The following is an 18986-nucleotide window of genomic DNA, read 5'->3' as shown; positions in this document are numbered from 1 at the left end:
CGCGTTACATTTTCTGCAGCTCAGCCAGTGCGGCTGTGCATTTGTTACTTTGCTTCATTAAAGGTCACTTCCTGTTGCCAGCAGGTGGCACTATGACTGGTGGGTGAATGTCGGCATGTAGATTTTTTCAGGGCGGGACTCTTGTTAAAGGTGTGAAATTTCATGCATATCTGGGCTTTTACAGCCAAGTTACTACAACTTCCTGTTTCATGGCGAATCATCGACGCCATGGACACGCCCATCGACGAAAACGCGCAGATAGCACAACTTTTCATCGTCAATGCTTTTAGAAGGCACAGCAGAAATTTGAAGGCGATCCGACTAAAGCCCTAGGAGGAGTTAGTTAAAGTACGTAATGAGTAAATCATCCAAAAATGGCGGTAAAATTAGAAATGGCTGACTTCCTGTTGAGTTTAGGGCATCGCTCCAAGAGACTTTTCTGTGCGTCTGGACATGGTAGATGTACCACAGAAATTTCGTACATGTCGGTCAAACATGCGACGGGGGCTGCTTCGTTAAAAGTCACTTCCTCTTGCCACTAGGTGGCGCTATGATTGTGGGTGAATGATGGCATGTAGATTTGTTCAGGGCGGGACTCTTGTCAAATGTGTAAAATCTCGTGTAGATCTGGGCATTTACAGCCAAGTTACTACAACTTCCTGTTTCATGGCGAATCATCGACGCCACGGACACGCCCATCGACGAAAACGTGCAGATAGCACAACTTTACATCGTCAATGCCTTTAGAAGGTACAGCAGAAATTTTAAGTCGATCCGACTAAATCCCTAGGAGGAGTTCGTTAAAGTACGGAGTGTGTAAATCGTCCCAAATCGGTCGCCAAATTCAAAATGGCGGACTTCCTGTCGAGTTTAGGGTATGGGTTCTTGAGGCTTTTTTGTGCGTCTGGTCATGGTAGATGTACCACAGAAATTTCGTACATGTCGGTCAAACAAGCGGCGGGGGCTGCTTCGTTAAAGGTCACTTCCTGTTGCCAGCAGGTGGCGCTATGACTGTGGGTGAATGTCGGCATGTAGATTTGTTCAGGGCGGGACTCTTGTCAAATGTGTAAAATTTCGTGCAGATCTGGGCATTTACAGCCAAGTTACTACAACTTCCTTTTTCATGGCGAATCTTCGACGCCACGGACACGCCCATCGACGAAAACGCGCAGATAGCACAACTTTACATCGTCAATGCCTTTAGAAGGCACAGCAGAAATTTTAAGTCGATCTGACTAAATCCCTAGGAGGAGTTCGTTAAAGTACGGAGTCTGTAAATCGTCCAAAAATGGCCGCAAAATTCAAAATGGCGGACCTCCTGTCGAGTTTAGGGTATGGGTTCTTGAGGCTTTTTTGTGCGTCTTGACATGATACACGTCCCCACCAAATTTCGTGCATGTAGGTTGAACGTGGACGAGGGGCTAATTTTTTCCAATTTTCTAGGTGGCGCTAGCGTGCCATTTTGCCCCGCCCATCTGTGAAACCCACAAAATACGAAATTTTTCACCAGTCCTGACATGCGTGCCAAATTTGGTGAGTTTTTGAGCATGTTGCGGCCCCGAAAATGGCACTTACTTTGCAGAAAAAAGAAAAAAAAAAAATTAAAGCTGCAAGCAGCGATGGGCGGGCCCTCGCACCTGTAGCACGTCGGGGTCTGAGGCGGCCGCGTTGCATTTTCTGCAGCTCAGCCAGTGCGGCTGTGTATTTACTACGCTGCTTCGTTAAAGGTCACTTCCTGTTGCCAGCAGGTGGCGCTATGACTGTGGGTGAATGTCGGAATGTAGATTTGTTCAGGGCGGGACTCTCGTCAAAGGTGTAAAATTTCATGCATATCTGGGCTTTTACAGTCAAGTTACTACAACTTCCTGTTTCAAGGCGAATCATCAACGCCACGGACACGCCCATCGACGAAAACCCGCAGATAGCACAACTTTACATCGTCAATGCCTTTAGAAGGCACAGCAGAAATGTGAAGTCGATCCGACTAAAGCCCTAGGAGGAGTTAGTTAAAGTACGTAATGAGTAAATCATCCAAAAATGGCGGTAAAATTAGAAATGGCCGACTTCCTGTTGAGTTTAAGGCATCGCTCCAGGAGACTTTTCTGTGCGTCTGGACATGGTAGATGTACCACAGAAATTTCTTACATGTCGGTCAAACATGCGGCGGGGGCTGCTTTGTTAAAGGCCACTTCCTGTTGCCAGCAGGTGGCGCTATGACTGTGGGTGAATGTCGGCATGTAGATTTGTTCAGGGTGGGACTCTTGTCAAATATGTAAAATTTCGTGCAGATCTGGGCATTTACAGCCAAGTTACTACAACTTCCTGTTTCATGGCGAATCATCAACGCTTCGGACACTCGCACCTGTAGCATGTCGGGGTCTGAGGCGGCCGCGTTGCATTTTCTGCAGCTCAGCCAGTGCGGCTGTGTATTTACTACGCTGCTTCGTTAAAGGTCACTTCCTGTTGCCAGCAGGTGGCGCTATGACTGTGGGTGAATGTCGGAAAATTAGAAATGGCCGACTTCCTGTTGAGTTTAAGGCATCGCTCCAGGAGACTTTTCTGTGCGTCTGGACATGGTAGATGTACCACAGAAATTTCTTACATGTCGGTCAAACATGCGGCGGGGGCTGCTTTGTTAAAGGCCACTTCCTGTTGCCAGCAGGTGGCGCTATGACTGTGGGTGAATGTCGGCATGTAGATTTGTTCAGGGTGGGACTCTTGTCAAATATGTAAAATTTCGTGCAGATCTGGGCATTTACAGCCAAGTTACTACAACTTCCTGTTTCATGGCGAATCATCAACGCTTCGGACACGCCCATCGACGAAAATGCGCAGATAGCACAACTTTACATCGTCAATGCCTTTAGAAGGCACAGCAGAAATGTGAAGTCGGTCCGACTAAATCCCTAGGAGGAGTTCGTTAAAGTACGGAGTGTGTAAATCGTCCAAAAATGGCCTCCAAATTCAAAATGGTGGACTTCCTGTCAAGTTTAGGGCATCGCTCCAAGAGGCTGTTTTGTGCGTCTGGTCATAGTAGATGTACCACAGAAGTTTCGTACATGTCGGTCAAACAAGCGGCGGGGGCTGCTTCGTTTAAGGTCACTTCCTGTTGCCACTAGGTGGCGCTATGACTGTGGGTGAATGTCGGCATGTAGATTTGTTCAGGGTGGGACTCTTGTCAAATGTGTAAAATTTCGTGCAGATCTGGGCATTTACAGCCAAGTTACAACAACTTCCTGTTTCATGGCGAATCATTAACGCCACGGACACGCCCATCGACGAAAACACGCAGATAGCACAACTTTACATCGTCAATGCCTTTAGAAGGTACAGCAGAAATTTGAAGTTGATCCGACTAATTCCCTAGGAGGAGTTTGTTAAAGTACGGAGTGTGTAAATCGTCCCAAATCGGTCGCCAAATTCAAAATGGCGGACTTCCTGTCGAGTTTAGGGTATGGGTTCTTGAGGCTTTTTTGTACGTCTGGTCATGGTAGATGTACCACAGAAATTTCGTACATGTCGGTCAAACATATGGCGGGGGCTGCTACGTTAAAGGTCACTTCCTGTTGCCAGCAGGTGGCGCTATGACTGTGGGTGAATGTCGGCATGTAGATTTGTTCAGGGCGGGACTCTAGTCAAATGTGTAAAATTTCGTGCAGGTCTGGGCATTTACAGCCAAGTTATTACAACTTCCTGTTTCATGGCGAATCTTCGACGCCACGGACACGCCCATCGACGAAAACGCGCAGATAGCACAACTTTACATCGTCAATGCCTTTAGAAGGCACAGCAGAAATTTTAAGTCCATCCGACTAAATCCCTAGGAGGAGTTCGTTAAAGTACGGAGTCTGTAAATCGTCCAAAAATGGCCGCCAAATTCAAAATGGCGGACATCCTGTCGAGTTTAGGGTATGGGTTCTTGAGGCTTTTTTGTGCGTCTTGATATGATACACATCCCCACCAAATTTCGTGCATGTAGGTTGAACGTGGACGAGGGGCTAATTTTTTCCAATTTTCTAGGTGGCGCTATCGTGCCATTTTGCCCCGCCCATCCGCGAAACCCACAAAATACGAAATTTTTCACCAGTCCTGACATGCGTGCCAAATTTGGTGAGTTTTTGAGCATGTTGCGGCCCCGAAAATGGCACTTACTTTGCAGAAAAAAGAAAAAAAAAAATAATCCTAACAGTTTCAATAGGGTCCTCGCACTGTTAGTGCTCGGGCCCTAATTAAAGCTGCAAGCAGCGATGGGCGGGCCCTCGCACCTGTAGCACGTCGGGGTCTGAGGCGGCCGCGTTGCATTTTCTGCAGCTCAGCCAGTGCGGCTGTGTATTTACTACGCTGCTTCGTTAAAGGTCACTTCCTGTTGCCAGCAGGTGGCACTATGACTGTGGGTGAATGTCGGAATGTAGATTTGTTCAGGGTGGGACTCTCGTCAAAGGTGTAAAATTTCATGCATATCTGGGCTTTTACAGTCAAGTTACTACAACTTCCTGTTTCAAGGCGAATCATCGACGCCACGGACACGCCCATCGACGAAAACCCGCAGATAGCACAACTTTACATCGTCAATGCCTTTAGAAGGCACAGCAGAAATGTGAAGTCGATCCGACTAAAGCCCTAGGAGGAGTTAGTTAAAGTACGTAATGAGTAAATCATCAAAAAATGGCGGTAAAATTAGAAATGGCCGACTTCCTGTTGAGTTTAAGGCATCGCTCCAGGAGACTTTTCTGTGCGTCTGGTCATGGTAGATGTACCACAGAAATTTCTTACATGTCGGTCAAACATGCGGCGGGGGCTGCTTTGTTAAAGGCCACTTCCTGTTGCCAGCAGGTGGCGCTATGACTGTGGGTGAATGTCGGCATGTAGATTTGTTCAGGGTGGGACTCTTGTCAAATATGTAAAATTTCGTGCAGATCTGGGCATTTACAGCCAAGTTACTACAACTTCCTGTTTCATGGCGAATCATCAACGCTTCGGACACGCCAATCGACGAAAATGCGCAAATAGCACAACTTTACATCGTCAATGCCTTTAGAAGGCACAGCAGAAATGTGAAGTCGGTCCGACTAAATCCCTAGGAGGAGTTCGTTAAAGTACGGAGTGTGTAAATCGTCCAAAAATGGCCTCCAAATTCAAAATGGTGGACTTCCTGTCAAGTTTAGGGCATCGCTCCAAGAGGCTGTTTTGTGCGTCTGGTCATAGTAGATGTACCACAGAAGTTTCGTACATGTCGGTCAAACAAGCGGCGGGGGCTGCTTCGTTTAAGGTCACTTCCTGTTGCCACTAGGTGGCGCTATGACTGTGGGTGAATGTCGGCATGTAGATATGTTCAGGGTGGGACTCTTGTCAAATGTGTAAAATTTCGTGCAGATCTGGGCATTTACAGCCAAGTTACAACAACTTCCTGTTTCATGGCGAATCATTGACGCCACGGACACGCCCATCGACGAAAACACGCAGATAGCACAACTTTACATCTTCAATGCCTTTAGAAGGTACAGCAGAAATTTGAAGTTGATCCGACTAATTCCCTAGGAGGAGTTCGTTAAGGTACGGAGTGTGTAAATCGTCCCAAATCGGTCGCCAAATTCAAAATGGCGGACTTCCTGTCGAGTTTAGGGTATGGGTTCTTGAGGCTTTTTTGTACGTCTGGTCATGGTAGATGTACCACAGAAATTTCGTACATGTCGGTCAAACATATGGCGGGGGCTGCTACGTTACAGGTCACTTCCTGTTGCCAGCAGGTGGCGCTATGACTTAGGGTGAATGTCGGCATGTAGATTTGTTCAGGGCGGGACTCTAGTCAAATGTGTAAAATTTCGTGCAGGTCTGGGCATTTACAGCCAAGTTATTACAACTTCCTGTTTCATGGCGAATCTTCGACGCCACAGACACGCCCATCGACGAAAACGCGCAGATAGCACAACTTTACATCGTCAATGCCTTTAGAAGGCACAGCAGAAATTTTAAGTCCATCCGACTAAATCCCTAGGAGGAGTTCGTTAAAGTACGGAGTCTGTAAATCGTCCAAAAATGGCCGCCAAATTCAAAATGGCGGACATCCTGTCGAGTTTAGGGTATGGGTTCTTGAGGCTTTTTTGTGCGTCTTGATATGATACACGTCCCCACCAAATTTCGTGCATGTAGGTTGAACGTGGACGAGGGGCTAATTTTTTCCAATTTTCTAGGTGGCGCTATCGTGCCATTTTGCCCCGCCCATCCGCGAAACCCACAAAATACGAAATTTTTCACCAGTCCTGACATGCGTGCCAAATTTGGTGAGTTTTTGAGCATGTTGTGGCCCCGAAAATGGCACTTACTTTGCAGAAAAAAGAAAAAAAAAAATAATCCTAACAGTTTCAATAGGGTCCTCGCACTGTTAGTGCTCGGGCCCTAAAAATAACTAGGGAATCACTAAACCGAGAGAATGATTCTGATTTTATTACATTTATTGCAAGTTGCGATCGATTGTGGATAATAAATGTAGCAGGCAGCAGCTACTGTATTACTGATGGTAAATTTGCGCTGTTGACGCTCGCGCAGAGAAATCTACACACATGAGCGGAGCACACACACACACACACACACACACACACACACACACACACACACACACACACACACACACACACACACACACACACACACACAGTTAACAACATACTCTGCCTATAAAAAATCTAAATGTGGAGTTTTTATATTTTAACATATGTTAAGCACTAAGCAGCCTCAATTATTTTTCCTGAATACCATCACGATTGAAAAAGTGACATTGATTTCCTACAACAGTTCAATAAACAGTTAAGATTAAGTCACTTACTGTTTATTGGGTGTTTTTGTTCCATTTCAGCAGCGAAAATAGTTCCAAAGAAAAGTCACAGCAGAACCACGACGCATCTCACAGGAACTCATCCTGTTTTCATTACTGAATGATTCAGCATTTTGAACGAATCGGTTGAGTCAAAGATTCAATGACCCATTCATAAACATCAACATCTGTCTCATTCTTGAATGAATCAACCGTTTGAACGAATCGTTTGAATTAATGAATCAATAACTCACTCATTAATACGGCCGCCTGCCGCCACCTATTGGCAGTTTAGTGTTATGTTTATAAGTAGCCTAGTATAATTCTTTCCAATATTTCTTATTTGCACATTTAAATCAATTTCATAACATTATTTTATGAAATTGTAATTTTTCATTGTAAATGATTTAATTTGATCAGCCCTACCTAGGGTAACAGTGCTTCATCTTTCATTTTAAATTCCTAAATTTGATCAATAAATTCAATTATTTAGAATAATAAGACACTATAGGGCATTTAATAATATTGGTGGAGGAGATGCTCTTAAAGGTGCAGATATTACAATATGCCTTTTTAAATATCAAAGCTGATTGAACACTGATGAGAATATTGCTTCAGAATAAAAAATAAATAAATTTAAAAAATTCGGACAAGCAACTTTTTACTCAGACAAGTGATTGACAGATTTACTTACTTGTCTGGAGGACAAGCACGTGAAAAGGCTTGAGGGGATAGTTCACTTTGATATTTTTAGTTTTGACCAAAAAATATCAAAATTGAAAATACTGCAGAAACAAAAACACCTACATCTATCCCTTGAGGTAAGCTAAAACATATCAAAAATAATTTTGTGAACTATCCCTTGAATTTCCTACCCATCCCTTGCTGCCACTGAAAAAAAAAAAAAAAAAAAAAAAAAAAAAAAATTCCCTACCGACCCATGACCTCAACTGACAACCAACCGGAACCAAACTTTTTTTTTTTTTAGGCCTAATGACTTTACCTGTAACATGTTAAACTAGTCCCATCCAAATAGGGCTTTAGAGGTTAAAGACAGCTAATCCGTATCTTACAAACAAAAAAAAGACATCACACTAAAAATAAAAACACACCATGTTTGTTTTCCAGAGCATCTAGGAAATTCTCGTTTTCCATGACTGGACAATCTCATGACAAAACTCAAGGTCTCTCAGGTTGTGCAAAAAATATGCATTTAAAAGGTTTATTGACCATCTTAATGAATGACTGAAACCCCTATGAGAGTTTGTTATCACTGCATTTCCCTGGAAATGATAGTCAAAACTTTATGAATCAGTAATGCGGGATGTTTACACAGTAAACACACACACACGCACGCACACGTGGGACTTGATCTAAGAGAGCGCATCTAGAAACACTCCTTCGGCGTCTCGTTCACATACCTGAGCGCAGAGCGGAGAGTCAGCCTTGAGGTGTTCAGCGGCTAAGATATGCCCATGAACCACATTCTCCACATAGGTGAAGTCCACAAGATTGGATCCGTCTCTGCATCACAGAAAGAGCAAATCAGATTCAGATAGCACTGGTTTATCACATGATGTCCACCATCACATCAACATGATTCATCGACATGAAAACTCAATGTAGCGTACATTCCTTCTGATGTTTATTCATGTTTATTTCAAACTGTAAAGCGGAAGAGATGAACGGTTCACAGGTGCTTCACCTTAACTGAGGCACTACAGCGACCCGTCACGCCACATTACATTTATTTTTATGTGACCACAGTGACCTATTATACAAAACTCACTTTTACATGGTATTTGAACATAAATGTGTCGGCAGTGTGTACACAAACACCCTAACTAAACCATTGTTTCACTTGATAAGACCCTTATTCATCGTCTGATGAATAAGGCATAGATTTAGCATAGACCCGCCCACGACTGCTGACGGACAGCAGTCGTGGCATAGACCCGCCCACGACTGGGCGAGTCCCTATTAGCATAGACCCGCCCACGACTGCTGAAGGACTCTGCCTTATTAGCATAGACCCACCCACGACTGCTGAAGGACTCCACCCTATTAGCATAGACACACCCACGACTGCTGACGGACTCCGCCCTATTAGCATAGACCCGCCCACGACTGCTGAAGGACTCCACCCTATTAGCATAGACACACCCACGACTGCTGACGGACTCCGCCCTATTAGCATAGACCCGCCCACGACTGCTGAAGGACTCTGCCTTATTAACATAAACCCGCCCACGACTGCTGATGGACTCTGCCTTATTAACATAAACCCACCCACGACTGCTGAAGGACTCTGCCTTATTAGCATAGACCCACCCACGACTGCTGAAGGACTCCACCCTATTAGCATAGACCCGCCCACGACTGCTGAAGGACTCCGCCTTATTAACATAAACCCACCCACGACTGCTGAAGGACTCTGCCTTATTAGCATAGACCCACCCACGACTGCTGAAGGACTCTGCCTTATTAGCATAGACCCACCCACGACTGCTGAAGGACTCCACCCTATTAGCATAGACCCACCCACGACTGCTGAAGGACTCCGCCCTATTAACATAAACCCGCCCACGACTGCTGAAGGACTCTGCCTTATTAACATAAACCCACCCACGACTGCTGAAGGACTCTGCCTTATTAGCATAGACCCACCCACGACTGCTGAAGGACTCCACCCTATTAGCATAGACCCGCCCACGACTGCTGAAGGACTCCGCCTTATTAACATAAACCCACCCACGACTGCTGAAGGACTCTGCCTTATTAGCATAGACCCACCCACGACTGCTGAAGGACTCCACCCTATTAGCATAGACCCGCCCACGACTGCTGAAGGACTCCACCCTATTAGCATAGACCCGCCCACGACTGCTGAAGGACTCTGCCTTATTAACATAAACCCGCCCACGACTGCTGAAGGACTCTGCCTTATTAACATAGACCCACCCACGACTGCTGAAGGACTCCGCCCTATTAACATAAACCCACCCACGACTGCTGAAGGACTCTGCCTTATTAACATAAACCCGCCCACGACTGCTGAAGGACTCTGCCTTATTAGCATAGACCCACCCACGACTGCTGAAGGACTCCACCCTATTAGCATAGACCCGCCCACGACTGCTGAAGGACTCCGCCTTATTAACATAAACCCGCCCACGACTGCTGAAGGACTCTGCCTTATTAACATAAACCCGCCCACGACTGCTGAAGGACTCTGCCTTATTAGCATAGACCCACCCACGACTGCTGAAGGACTCCACCCTATTAGCATAGACCCACCCACGACTGCTGAAGGACTCCACCCTATTAGCATAGACCCGCCCACGACTGCTGAAGGACTCCGCCCTATTAGCATAAACCCACCCACGACTGCTGAAGGACTCTGCCTTATTAACATAAACCCGCCCACGACTGCTGAAGGACTCTGCCTTATTAGCATAGACCCACCCACGACTGCTGAAGGACTCCACCCTATTAGCATAGACCCACCCACGACTGCTGAAGGACTCCACCCTATTAGCATAGACCCGCCCACGACTGCTGAAGGACTCTGCCTTATTAACATAAACCCACCCACGACTGCTGAAGGACTCTGCCTTATTAGCATAGACCCACCCACGACTGCTGAAGGACTTCACCCTATTAGCATAGACCCGCCCACGACTGCTGAAGGACTCTGCCTTATTAACATAAACCCACCCACGACTGCTGAAGGACTCTGCCTTATTAGCATAGACCCACCCACGACTGCTGAAGGACTCCACCCTATTAGCATAGACCCACCCACGACTGCTGAAGGACTCCGCCCTATTAACATAAACCCGCCCACGACTGCTGAAGGACTCTGCCTTATTAACATAGACCCACCCACGACTGCTGAAGGACTCCGCCCTATTAACATAAACCCACCCACGACTGCTGAAGGACTCTGCCTTATTAACATAAACCCGCCCACGACTGCTGAAGGACTCCGCCCTATTAGCATAGACACACCCACGGCTGCTGCCATATTGGATCCATAGAGATAAACAAACAGCTTTGGTGTGTCGCAAACACGTCGTCATCGTCTCGCTGCTCCCTCCCCGTTCTGTGATTGGTCCCCTTCACTGAGGCCAAAATCTGGTCCCTGGTGTCCAGACTGCCTATTAGCGTGAATAAAATCACGATGCGCAAAGGCAGTATGAGGAAAACCCAGGCTAATGTTTTACGAAACGATATCAATTCATAAATCCCAAGAATCAATGAGGCTAGTCATCCTGTTTCCAGTTGATGAATGAATGGAGCATCGTAGCGCTCATCCCATCCACTAAATCACAATAATCTTTGAGCTTTGTTACTATTGGTAAGAAACACAGTCTAAGATTTCGAATTATGTCCATTTTCTTACGAAATTCAAAAACAAATACACATGAATTAGCATCTGAAAGAGTGTTAGCGCACAACTGGAATCACTCAGTGTATAAGACGTCATGTAACGTCACATTTACCTCAGAAAAACCATATCCAGTGACCATAAACTCATTAGTCAGCTAGAAAAATTAACTCTACAGTATTTTGCTACATATTATGCACCATTACATATTTATTATCATTTTTAATGATCTTCAATATTTAATACATTTAAATGTTTATATTTCATATAATTTTTATTATAAAAATAAGTAAGTATTTGTATACAAATCAGTTCACTTTTACCTTCAATATTACAGTCATCTAATTAAGCCTATTAGGCTCGCTGACTCCCATAGTTTATAGCATTAGTTAAGAGATTTGTTTTCATTGAGAACATTTGCCATGTGTTGTACCTGATATCCAAAATAACCAATATTGAATAGAAATCAAATTGTGAAATTTCTGTCAATACCCAGCCCTGTTGTTTACTAATATAACATGTCATGTCTAAACGAATGCTACAGAGGCGTATTGCATTAACTTGAAGAAAAAAAATCTACTCTGTTTTTCTGAATTAATGAGTTAATTTTTCATGAGAAAAAAATTTTTTTTTGCTCTGTTTTTCTGAATTAACAAGTTAATTTTTCATGAGAATTTTTTTTTTGCTCTGTTTTTCTGAATTAATGAGTTAATTTTTCATGAGAAAAAAAGTTTTTCTCTGTTTTTCTGAATTAATGAGTCTCACAAAAAATTAACTCATTAATTCAGAAAAACAGAGAAAAAAATATTTTCTCATGAAAAATTAAGTCATTAATTCAGAAAAACAGAGCAAAAAAAAAATTCCATGAAAAATGAACTTATTAATTCAGAAAAACAGAGAAAAACTTTTTTTCTCATGAAAAATTAACTCATTAATTCAGAAAAACAGAGCAAAAAAAAAAAAATTCTCATGAAAAATTAACTCGTTAATTCAGAAAAACAGAGCAAAAATTTTTTTTCTCATGAAAAATTAACTCATTAATTCAGAAAAACTGAGAATTTTTTTTTTTTCTCATGAAAAATTAACTCATTAATTCAGAAAAACAGAGTAGATTTTTTTTCTTCAAGTGAATGCAATACGCCTCCGTAGAATGCTGACAGACAGTGAAGATCATATTCAGGTGTGACTCTGCCACCTAGTGGACTAACCCGTATAGGAGCCTCTCTTTTCTGTGGTATTTGAATCAATGTAGTTTAAATGCAGTTAGGACACATTTCTCAATAGTTTTATACTGATATTTGTAATGTTCTTTGTGTTTGGTGATCAAATGAAACACAAACACGTTCCCTTCAGACATGACCACACACACGTTCAAGTGCTTTGAAACACATTCTGGTCCAGTGAAAGTCAAACATCTTCACTCATTTATCAAGTTAACTTAATCAAGTCTTTCAGCCAAACCTTCTCTCTCTCTCACCCGATGATGAACTTCATCTTTCCCCGGCGGGCCGAATCCACCAGGATGGGCACTAGCTGAGGGTCCCGGGGCCCGAAGATGCCATGAGGACGGATGGCGACGGTGAGGAAACCCTTCTCTTTACTGCAGGCCTCCAACACCAGCTGGACACGGAGGACACGGAGCATGAGGATCCAACACCAGTCAAAGTAAATACTTCATTTCAGAGGAGAGCTGAACATCAATACTACAGAAGCTGGTTTCCGCCACACAATAAAACACTTAATTGTGACATTTTTTGACTATTTCTCAGATAAACCTAGTTCGCCTAGTTAAAACATAGAGTACAACTTATCGAAATCCGTATCATGTCACATTGATTCGCTCAATCAGCGTTTCAACCGTGGAAAGACGTCAGTTAAACAGCTTGTAATCAATGTCATATTTACCTCAGAAAACCCACATAAACTTGTTAGTCAGCTTGAAAAAATAACTCTAGAGAGGAGCATTTTGCTAAATATATACACCATATTACATATGCATTATAATCTTAATGTTCTTCAATATTTAATGCATATTTGAATAAATCTGGCAAGTTTTTATGACGGCCACCATTTAAATGTTTATATTTCATATAATCTTCTTATTATAAAAATAAATAAAAGTGTAATTTAAGTGTTTGTATAGCTACAAAACAGTTCATTATTACCTTCATATTAGGCTAACGAAGCCTATAGGCTACAACTAGACTCCCATAGTTTACAGCATTAGTTCGGAGATTTGATTCCCTTGAGAAAAATGACCATTTATTGCAACTGACATCCAAAATAATCAATATTGAATCGAAGTCAAAATCGAATTGCAAGCTTGTGAATCGAAATCGAATCGAATTGTGAAATTTGTGTCAATACCCAGCCCTACTAGATACGAGTATGACGAAGTCAGGCTAGCGATTCTGACTTTATATCTACCAATTGTGTGTTATAAAGTTGCAATTCTGAGGAAAAAAGTTAAAAATATATCACAATTCGGACTTTATAACACACAATTGCGACTTTTAGATCACCCATTTCTAAGATAAAGTCAGAATTGTGAGATGTAAACTCGCAATTGTGAGAGAAAAAAGTCAGAATTGTGAGATAAAGAGTCGCAATTATCTTTTTTATTTGTTACTCTGTGGCGGAAACAGGCTTTCATACAGGTCTGAGTAAAGTAAGAGAGGAATAAAGCCTCAGATGTGATTCATACACACCTTCTCCTGCTGGATTTTGGTCGCTGTATAATAATCGATCGGCTTTTTTGCATAAGGAAGATCCTCTTTCCCATTCTTGATGTCAGTTCCTTCAAACACCACACTAGCACTGCTGGTCAATACTAATTTCTGTAAAACATCATTTAGAAGAATATTCCAGATTAAACAGACTTACTGCTGCCAACTACCACAGAAACCCATTAGAAATCCCTTGGTGGACAGAGATATTATTATAACAGTATTGCATGTACCAAATGAATACATGTGCGTGATGCGGCTTACGTTGCAGAACCATTAAAATAATGACTATGTACAGAGTCAGTCATGTACTTTACACTTAGGCTGATTTGGGGTTTTATGTTTGGAAAGACGTCTCTTCTGCTCACCAAGGCTGTTTATTTAATCAAAAATGTAGTACATTTAAATAAAGCAATGTAAACTGGCTGTTTTCTATGTGCATATATACAGCACAGTAATTTTTATATTGGGTGAACTACACACGATACATAGTTGCAATTTTGTATTGTGATATGATGTGACATGATTTATTGTCACACCCGTAGGAATTATAACACACACACCTGAACTCCGGCCTCCAGACAGGCCTGTATGACCGTCCGCGTGCCGTCGACATTGACCCTCTGAAACAGCGCTCGGTCGTCGCTGCCCGGAGCCGGAGACGCGCAGTGAAACACTATAGACACTTCCTTCAAAGGCGACAGCAAAGCCTGGAGGAGACATGAGGAGAACAGCTGAGAGAGAGAGAGAGGACACAGGCTACGGGAGAACTAATGTTTACCGTAGGAGCGTTTTACTGAACTCTGAAGTGACGTACGACACACTTGAGAACGACTGAACTCACAGCGCTCGCATTCTCCGTGTTCACAGTGTATGATCTGTTTAACGCGGTATTAGACAGAACTGTTGTACACAAGTAGACAGTGATGAACCGTTATTAGCGTGTGCCGTGCGGTTGGGCGATGTCCCCTAAATTGGCAGTTGACGACGCAATAAGCGGGATTTCCTGAGACACCTAATAATTCATTAGGTCTGTTTTCTTGTACAAAATTAAATATTTAAAGTAGGGCTGTGCAAAAATTAATTTGCGATTAATCGCATCCAAAATAAAAGTCTGTGTTTACATAATATATTTGTGTGTGCTGTATTTAATTATTTTGTATATATAAATACACACACATGCATGTATATATTTAAGAATTATTTGCGCTTAAATTCTGTATATATTTATATAAATACATAATCTATATTATATAAATCTAAATATTTTATATATGAATAACATTTTCTTAAATATATACATGCATGTGTGTGTATTTATATATAAACACAGCACACACAAATATATTATGTAAACAGACTTTTATTTTGGATGCGATTAATCGCAATTCATTTTTTCACAGCCCTAATTTAAAGTTAAAATGTACAGTGTGAAGGTCTGTTCACACCCGGGATGAATTTCACGCGCGATATTCGCGACATTTAACACAAGATTTATTGTATAAAGATTCAAATTATGCAAAAGAAAAGGTTTGAGTCTGCTGTTTTTGTCAGTTTTAAGTTTTAAAGGTGCTATATGCAGTGTTGTAGTCGAGACCACCTCACTCGAGTCCGAGTCCAGACCGAGACCAGAAAGAGTCGAGTCCGAGTCAAGACCGAGTCCATAGAGAGTCGAGTCCGAGTCGAGTCCGAGACCAGAGACGGTCGAGTCCGAGTCGAGACCGAGACCAGTGAGGGTTGATTACCTAATTTACTTTTATTTACTTAGAGAAATCCTTTTTTTTTTTTTTTTTTTTTACTGAATTTACTTAGAGTTTAAAAAATATGATCAGTTTAGGGTAAAAAGGCCACATAGTAGGTGGTGTTAAAAGTAATTTTATTACAATTTGTCATGCGCAGTTGCGCACTAGAAAATCACTGGATGTGTCAATCAATTTAAAGAAATATTTTTTAGGGCTGTCGCGGTTATGGAATTTCCCTTGCGGTAATATTGAGTGGCTCAATAGCGCGATATGCGGTATTACCGCCATTTATTTATTTAATTTATATGTTTTTGTTGCTATATAAATAAAGTTTACGATGTGGACAAAAACGAGGACATTTTCAGTAAGCATTGTTACCCAAACTAAACAGCGTCTACAGTATATGCGCATTGAAAAACTTTCACTCAGCGCGCATATTGTTATGACAACGGACTTTGAGCGAGTCATTGAACCGTTCATTCAACGAACACGTTTAAAAAAGCTGATTCATTATAAGAGATGTAAAGAAACAATATGTTAATTATTTCTAACATTGATGTTAAACTTTTCAAGGCTCAGCTGAGCAGCAATGCGTCGCATGGGCAACGCTGAAGCTGATGCTTCACTTATTAGAGACCCATTGATTCAATGCGTGACTCACTGATTTTATTTCGGCTTCCTTGTGCTGTGGGATGTTGAACAGCGCTGCTGCTGACGCGCATTTATGGGAAAATACCCGTGAAGAGAACGTTAAAATGATGATGCAACAAATATTTCGCTTCCCTTTGACACGACAAGCTTTTCACGACTTCAAAGACAGAGGTAATTGCACGCGCTCTGCCGATCTCTCTCATTCACTATCTGTGTGAAGCCTGTAGGCTACACATCACCATGATAAACAGTCTTGTTATCATTATGAACTGGTTTAACATTCAATACACATGCATTACGTTCAAAACAAGAAGGGTATAGCCTTATAAAAAAAAAAAAAAACGTGAATATCGCGGTTGCTGCGGTTACGCGCAATCCTCTGCGGTTGTCTTGTCAGAAGCGCGGTACTACAATATTGCGGTTACCGCGACAGCCCTAATTAACATACATTAATAATCATGAAAAATATTTTGAATTGAACTCGAGTGGACTCGGGAATAAGTCCGAGTCCTAAAAAAAAAAATGTTCGAGTCCGAGTCAATTCCGAGTCCAAATGCACACGAGTCCATGACAAGACCAAGACCATTAAAATATGGTCTCGAGACCGAGTCCGAGACGAGTCCGAGTCTCGAGTACTACAACACTGGCTATATGTAACTTTTCGTCTAAACTGAATGATTTTTTTTTATTGCCCATCACACATTACAATGATCCACTTGTCGGGTTTTGCTATTTCCTCTGAAGGCCAGTATTCCTATTTCTATGTGAAGTCTCCGGGTCGGATTTTCTGTGAGATCCATCGGACGTGACGTGCATGTGCGCTCCCGAGCCTCTCTCCTTTATATATAGCCTATGCGCTGGCACTGCAGCTGACGACATGAGTCTGATAACACCGAAACACTCCTGCCTCCAGCACAACACAGACGGCTTGCTCCTCAACGTCCAGCTGGTTCAGACCGACTCTGGAGCACCAGCGAACATGCCCAACAACGGGAACTTTCACCAACAGTTTCAGGAACTTTAAAAAGGTTTCTCCGGTGCGAAAGTGTGTGTGTGTGTGTGGTGTCACTTACTGACACTGAACGATGCTCACCTGTTTGTCACACAAGTCTCCTTGGTGAAACGTCACTCCCGGAAGCTCATAGGCCTGTCTGATGTCGAACACACTCACGGTGTATCCGCGGTCCACTAACCGCTCCACGAGGTGCCGGCCCAGAAACCCCGAGCCCCCGATGACAGCACAGCGCTTGCTGCTCTGCGGACGAGAACCAACACAGCCTCAGAAACAGAGGGACTTACTGCCACTCGCCGGCAATCTCCATAAACCACAATGTTGAACAATTAACACAGATTAAACACAAAGTAATAAACACAAACAATAAATAAATAAAAGTGAACGGAATCCATGATGGTCATATATTCAAAACATTATTCAGACACCAGATGTGTGTGATCACGACACGTTCATTTATGAGTTCATTTATGTAAGTGAGAGCAGAATGAAGTAAACTACACCCATAAACTCTTCATACAGAGACTGCCAGTAAAAACACTTTGAGCTGATGATGTTCAGCTGAAGTGTGTTTTCTGCTCTTTTTACACACACACTGAACAACATGAAGCATTGCTTGGTCACTGGTTGAGCTAAACTGGTATTATCTAATTGTGGAGTTCAATTTAACAGATATTCAACATAATTCATGTGTGATTCACGTGTCAAAATATGAGAAAGTCGGTATAAACTAAGAGGAATGTATGCGTTTCAAAAAGGACAAGAACTAATACAAAAGAATAGATATGGATTCCAACTTATGTAATATTTGTGATAAGAAATGAATTGTGCATTTCACTCTGTAAATTCAACATGTAAAATTCAAAATGTGTATGTAATATTTAAACTATTGTAATAATTTCTGAAATGTGTACCTTTGTAATCATGAATGCACATTTTGGAAATTGTCTTATATTTATTTTGTATGAATCAAATCCAGAGAGAAAAGTAACGCTCATTAGATAATTCTGTATAAATGGTAGACATAATAAGCAAAGGCTATAGCCTACACCTTTTTTCTGTTATTATGCACACACACACAATTTTTAGTTTTGAGTATTACAGGATTTATTTTTTCAATAATTTAAGAACTTTATCCTCAAAACAGTGAGGCTCAGATCAATGGGATCCATCAGTCAATTAAAAAAACAGTCAGTTAAAAAATAAATACAAAACCTAAAGATTGAAGGCAATATTTGGTGGTATAAAGAGAGATTTATAAACAATTATTTCCAGGCCGGTCATTTTTAACTAGGAACATCACGTGTTATAGGATTTATATGGACTTATTAATCAACAATATTACTGATTTTACTGCAGTGAGGGATGTTTTCTGCTGTATAGGTTGCTGTATAGATAAAGTAATAATTGATAATCTTTACAACAGAACTGAATCAACACTGAACTGACTTCAGTCGAACAATCACACTACAGAGGAAATTAACTCATTGAATCACTGTAAAGCTGTATTAGACATTACAGGTGACTTGATGAGGTGATAGTGAGGTGTTTCATGTGTTCATACACTCACCGGTCTGATACGAGTTGCCATGAGTGTTTCTCTCAGCTCTCCGGACGGCGGTCTACAGGACAATACACACATACACTGTCTAAT

General features: G+C 42.1%; 1 protein-coding gene across 3 annotated transcripts in view; it reads right to left on the bottom strand.

The window, feature by feature from the left end:
• The window catches only part of nsdhl (NAD(P) dependent 3-beta-hydroxysteroid dehydrogenase NSDHL), a 28200-nt gene that overhangs the window by 8912 nt on the left and 302 nt on the right, over positions 1-18986 (bottom strand). For 2 of the 3 annotated variants that reach the window (XM_039653903.2, XM_039653904.2), the window contains exons 2-7: positions 18903-18954; positions 17414-17575; positions 14491-14637; positions 13910-14038; positions 12679-12821; positions 8233-8335 (exon numbers count right to left, since the gene is read on the bottom strand). In XM_039653903.2, coding sequence (XP_039509837.2) covers positions 8233-8335; positions 12679-12821; positions 13910-14038; positions 14491-14637; positions 17414-17575; positions 18903-18923 — 705 coding nt within the window. In that variant the 5' untranslated portion in view covers positions 18924-18954. The remainder of the gene's footprint in view (positions 1-8232; positions 8336-12678; positions 12822-13909; positions 14039-14490; positions 14638-17413; positions 17576-18902; positions 18955-18986) is intronic. The other variant, XM_039653905.2, reaches the window with a different exon arrangement.

This window comes from Pimephales promelas, chromosome 9, assembly GCF_988280905.1.
Source record: "Pimephales promelas chromosome 9, fPimPro1.hap1.1, whole genome shotgun sequence".
Classification (NCBI taxonomy): domain Eukaryota; kingdom Metazoa; phylum Chordata; class Actinopteri; order Cypriniformes; family Leuciscidae; genus Pimephales; species Pimephales promelas.
The sequence above is the reverse complement of the archived record's forward strand: the minus strand, read 5'-3'. Positions and strand labels throughout refer to the sequence as shown.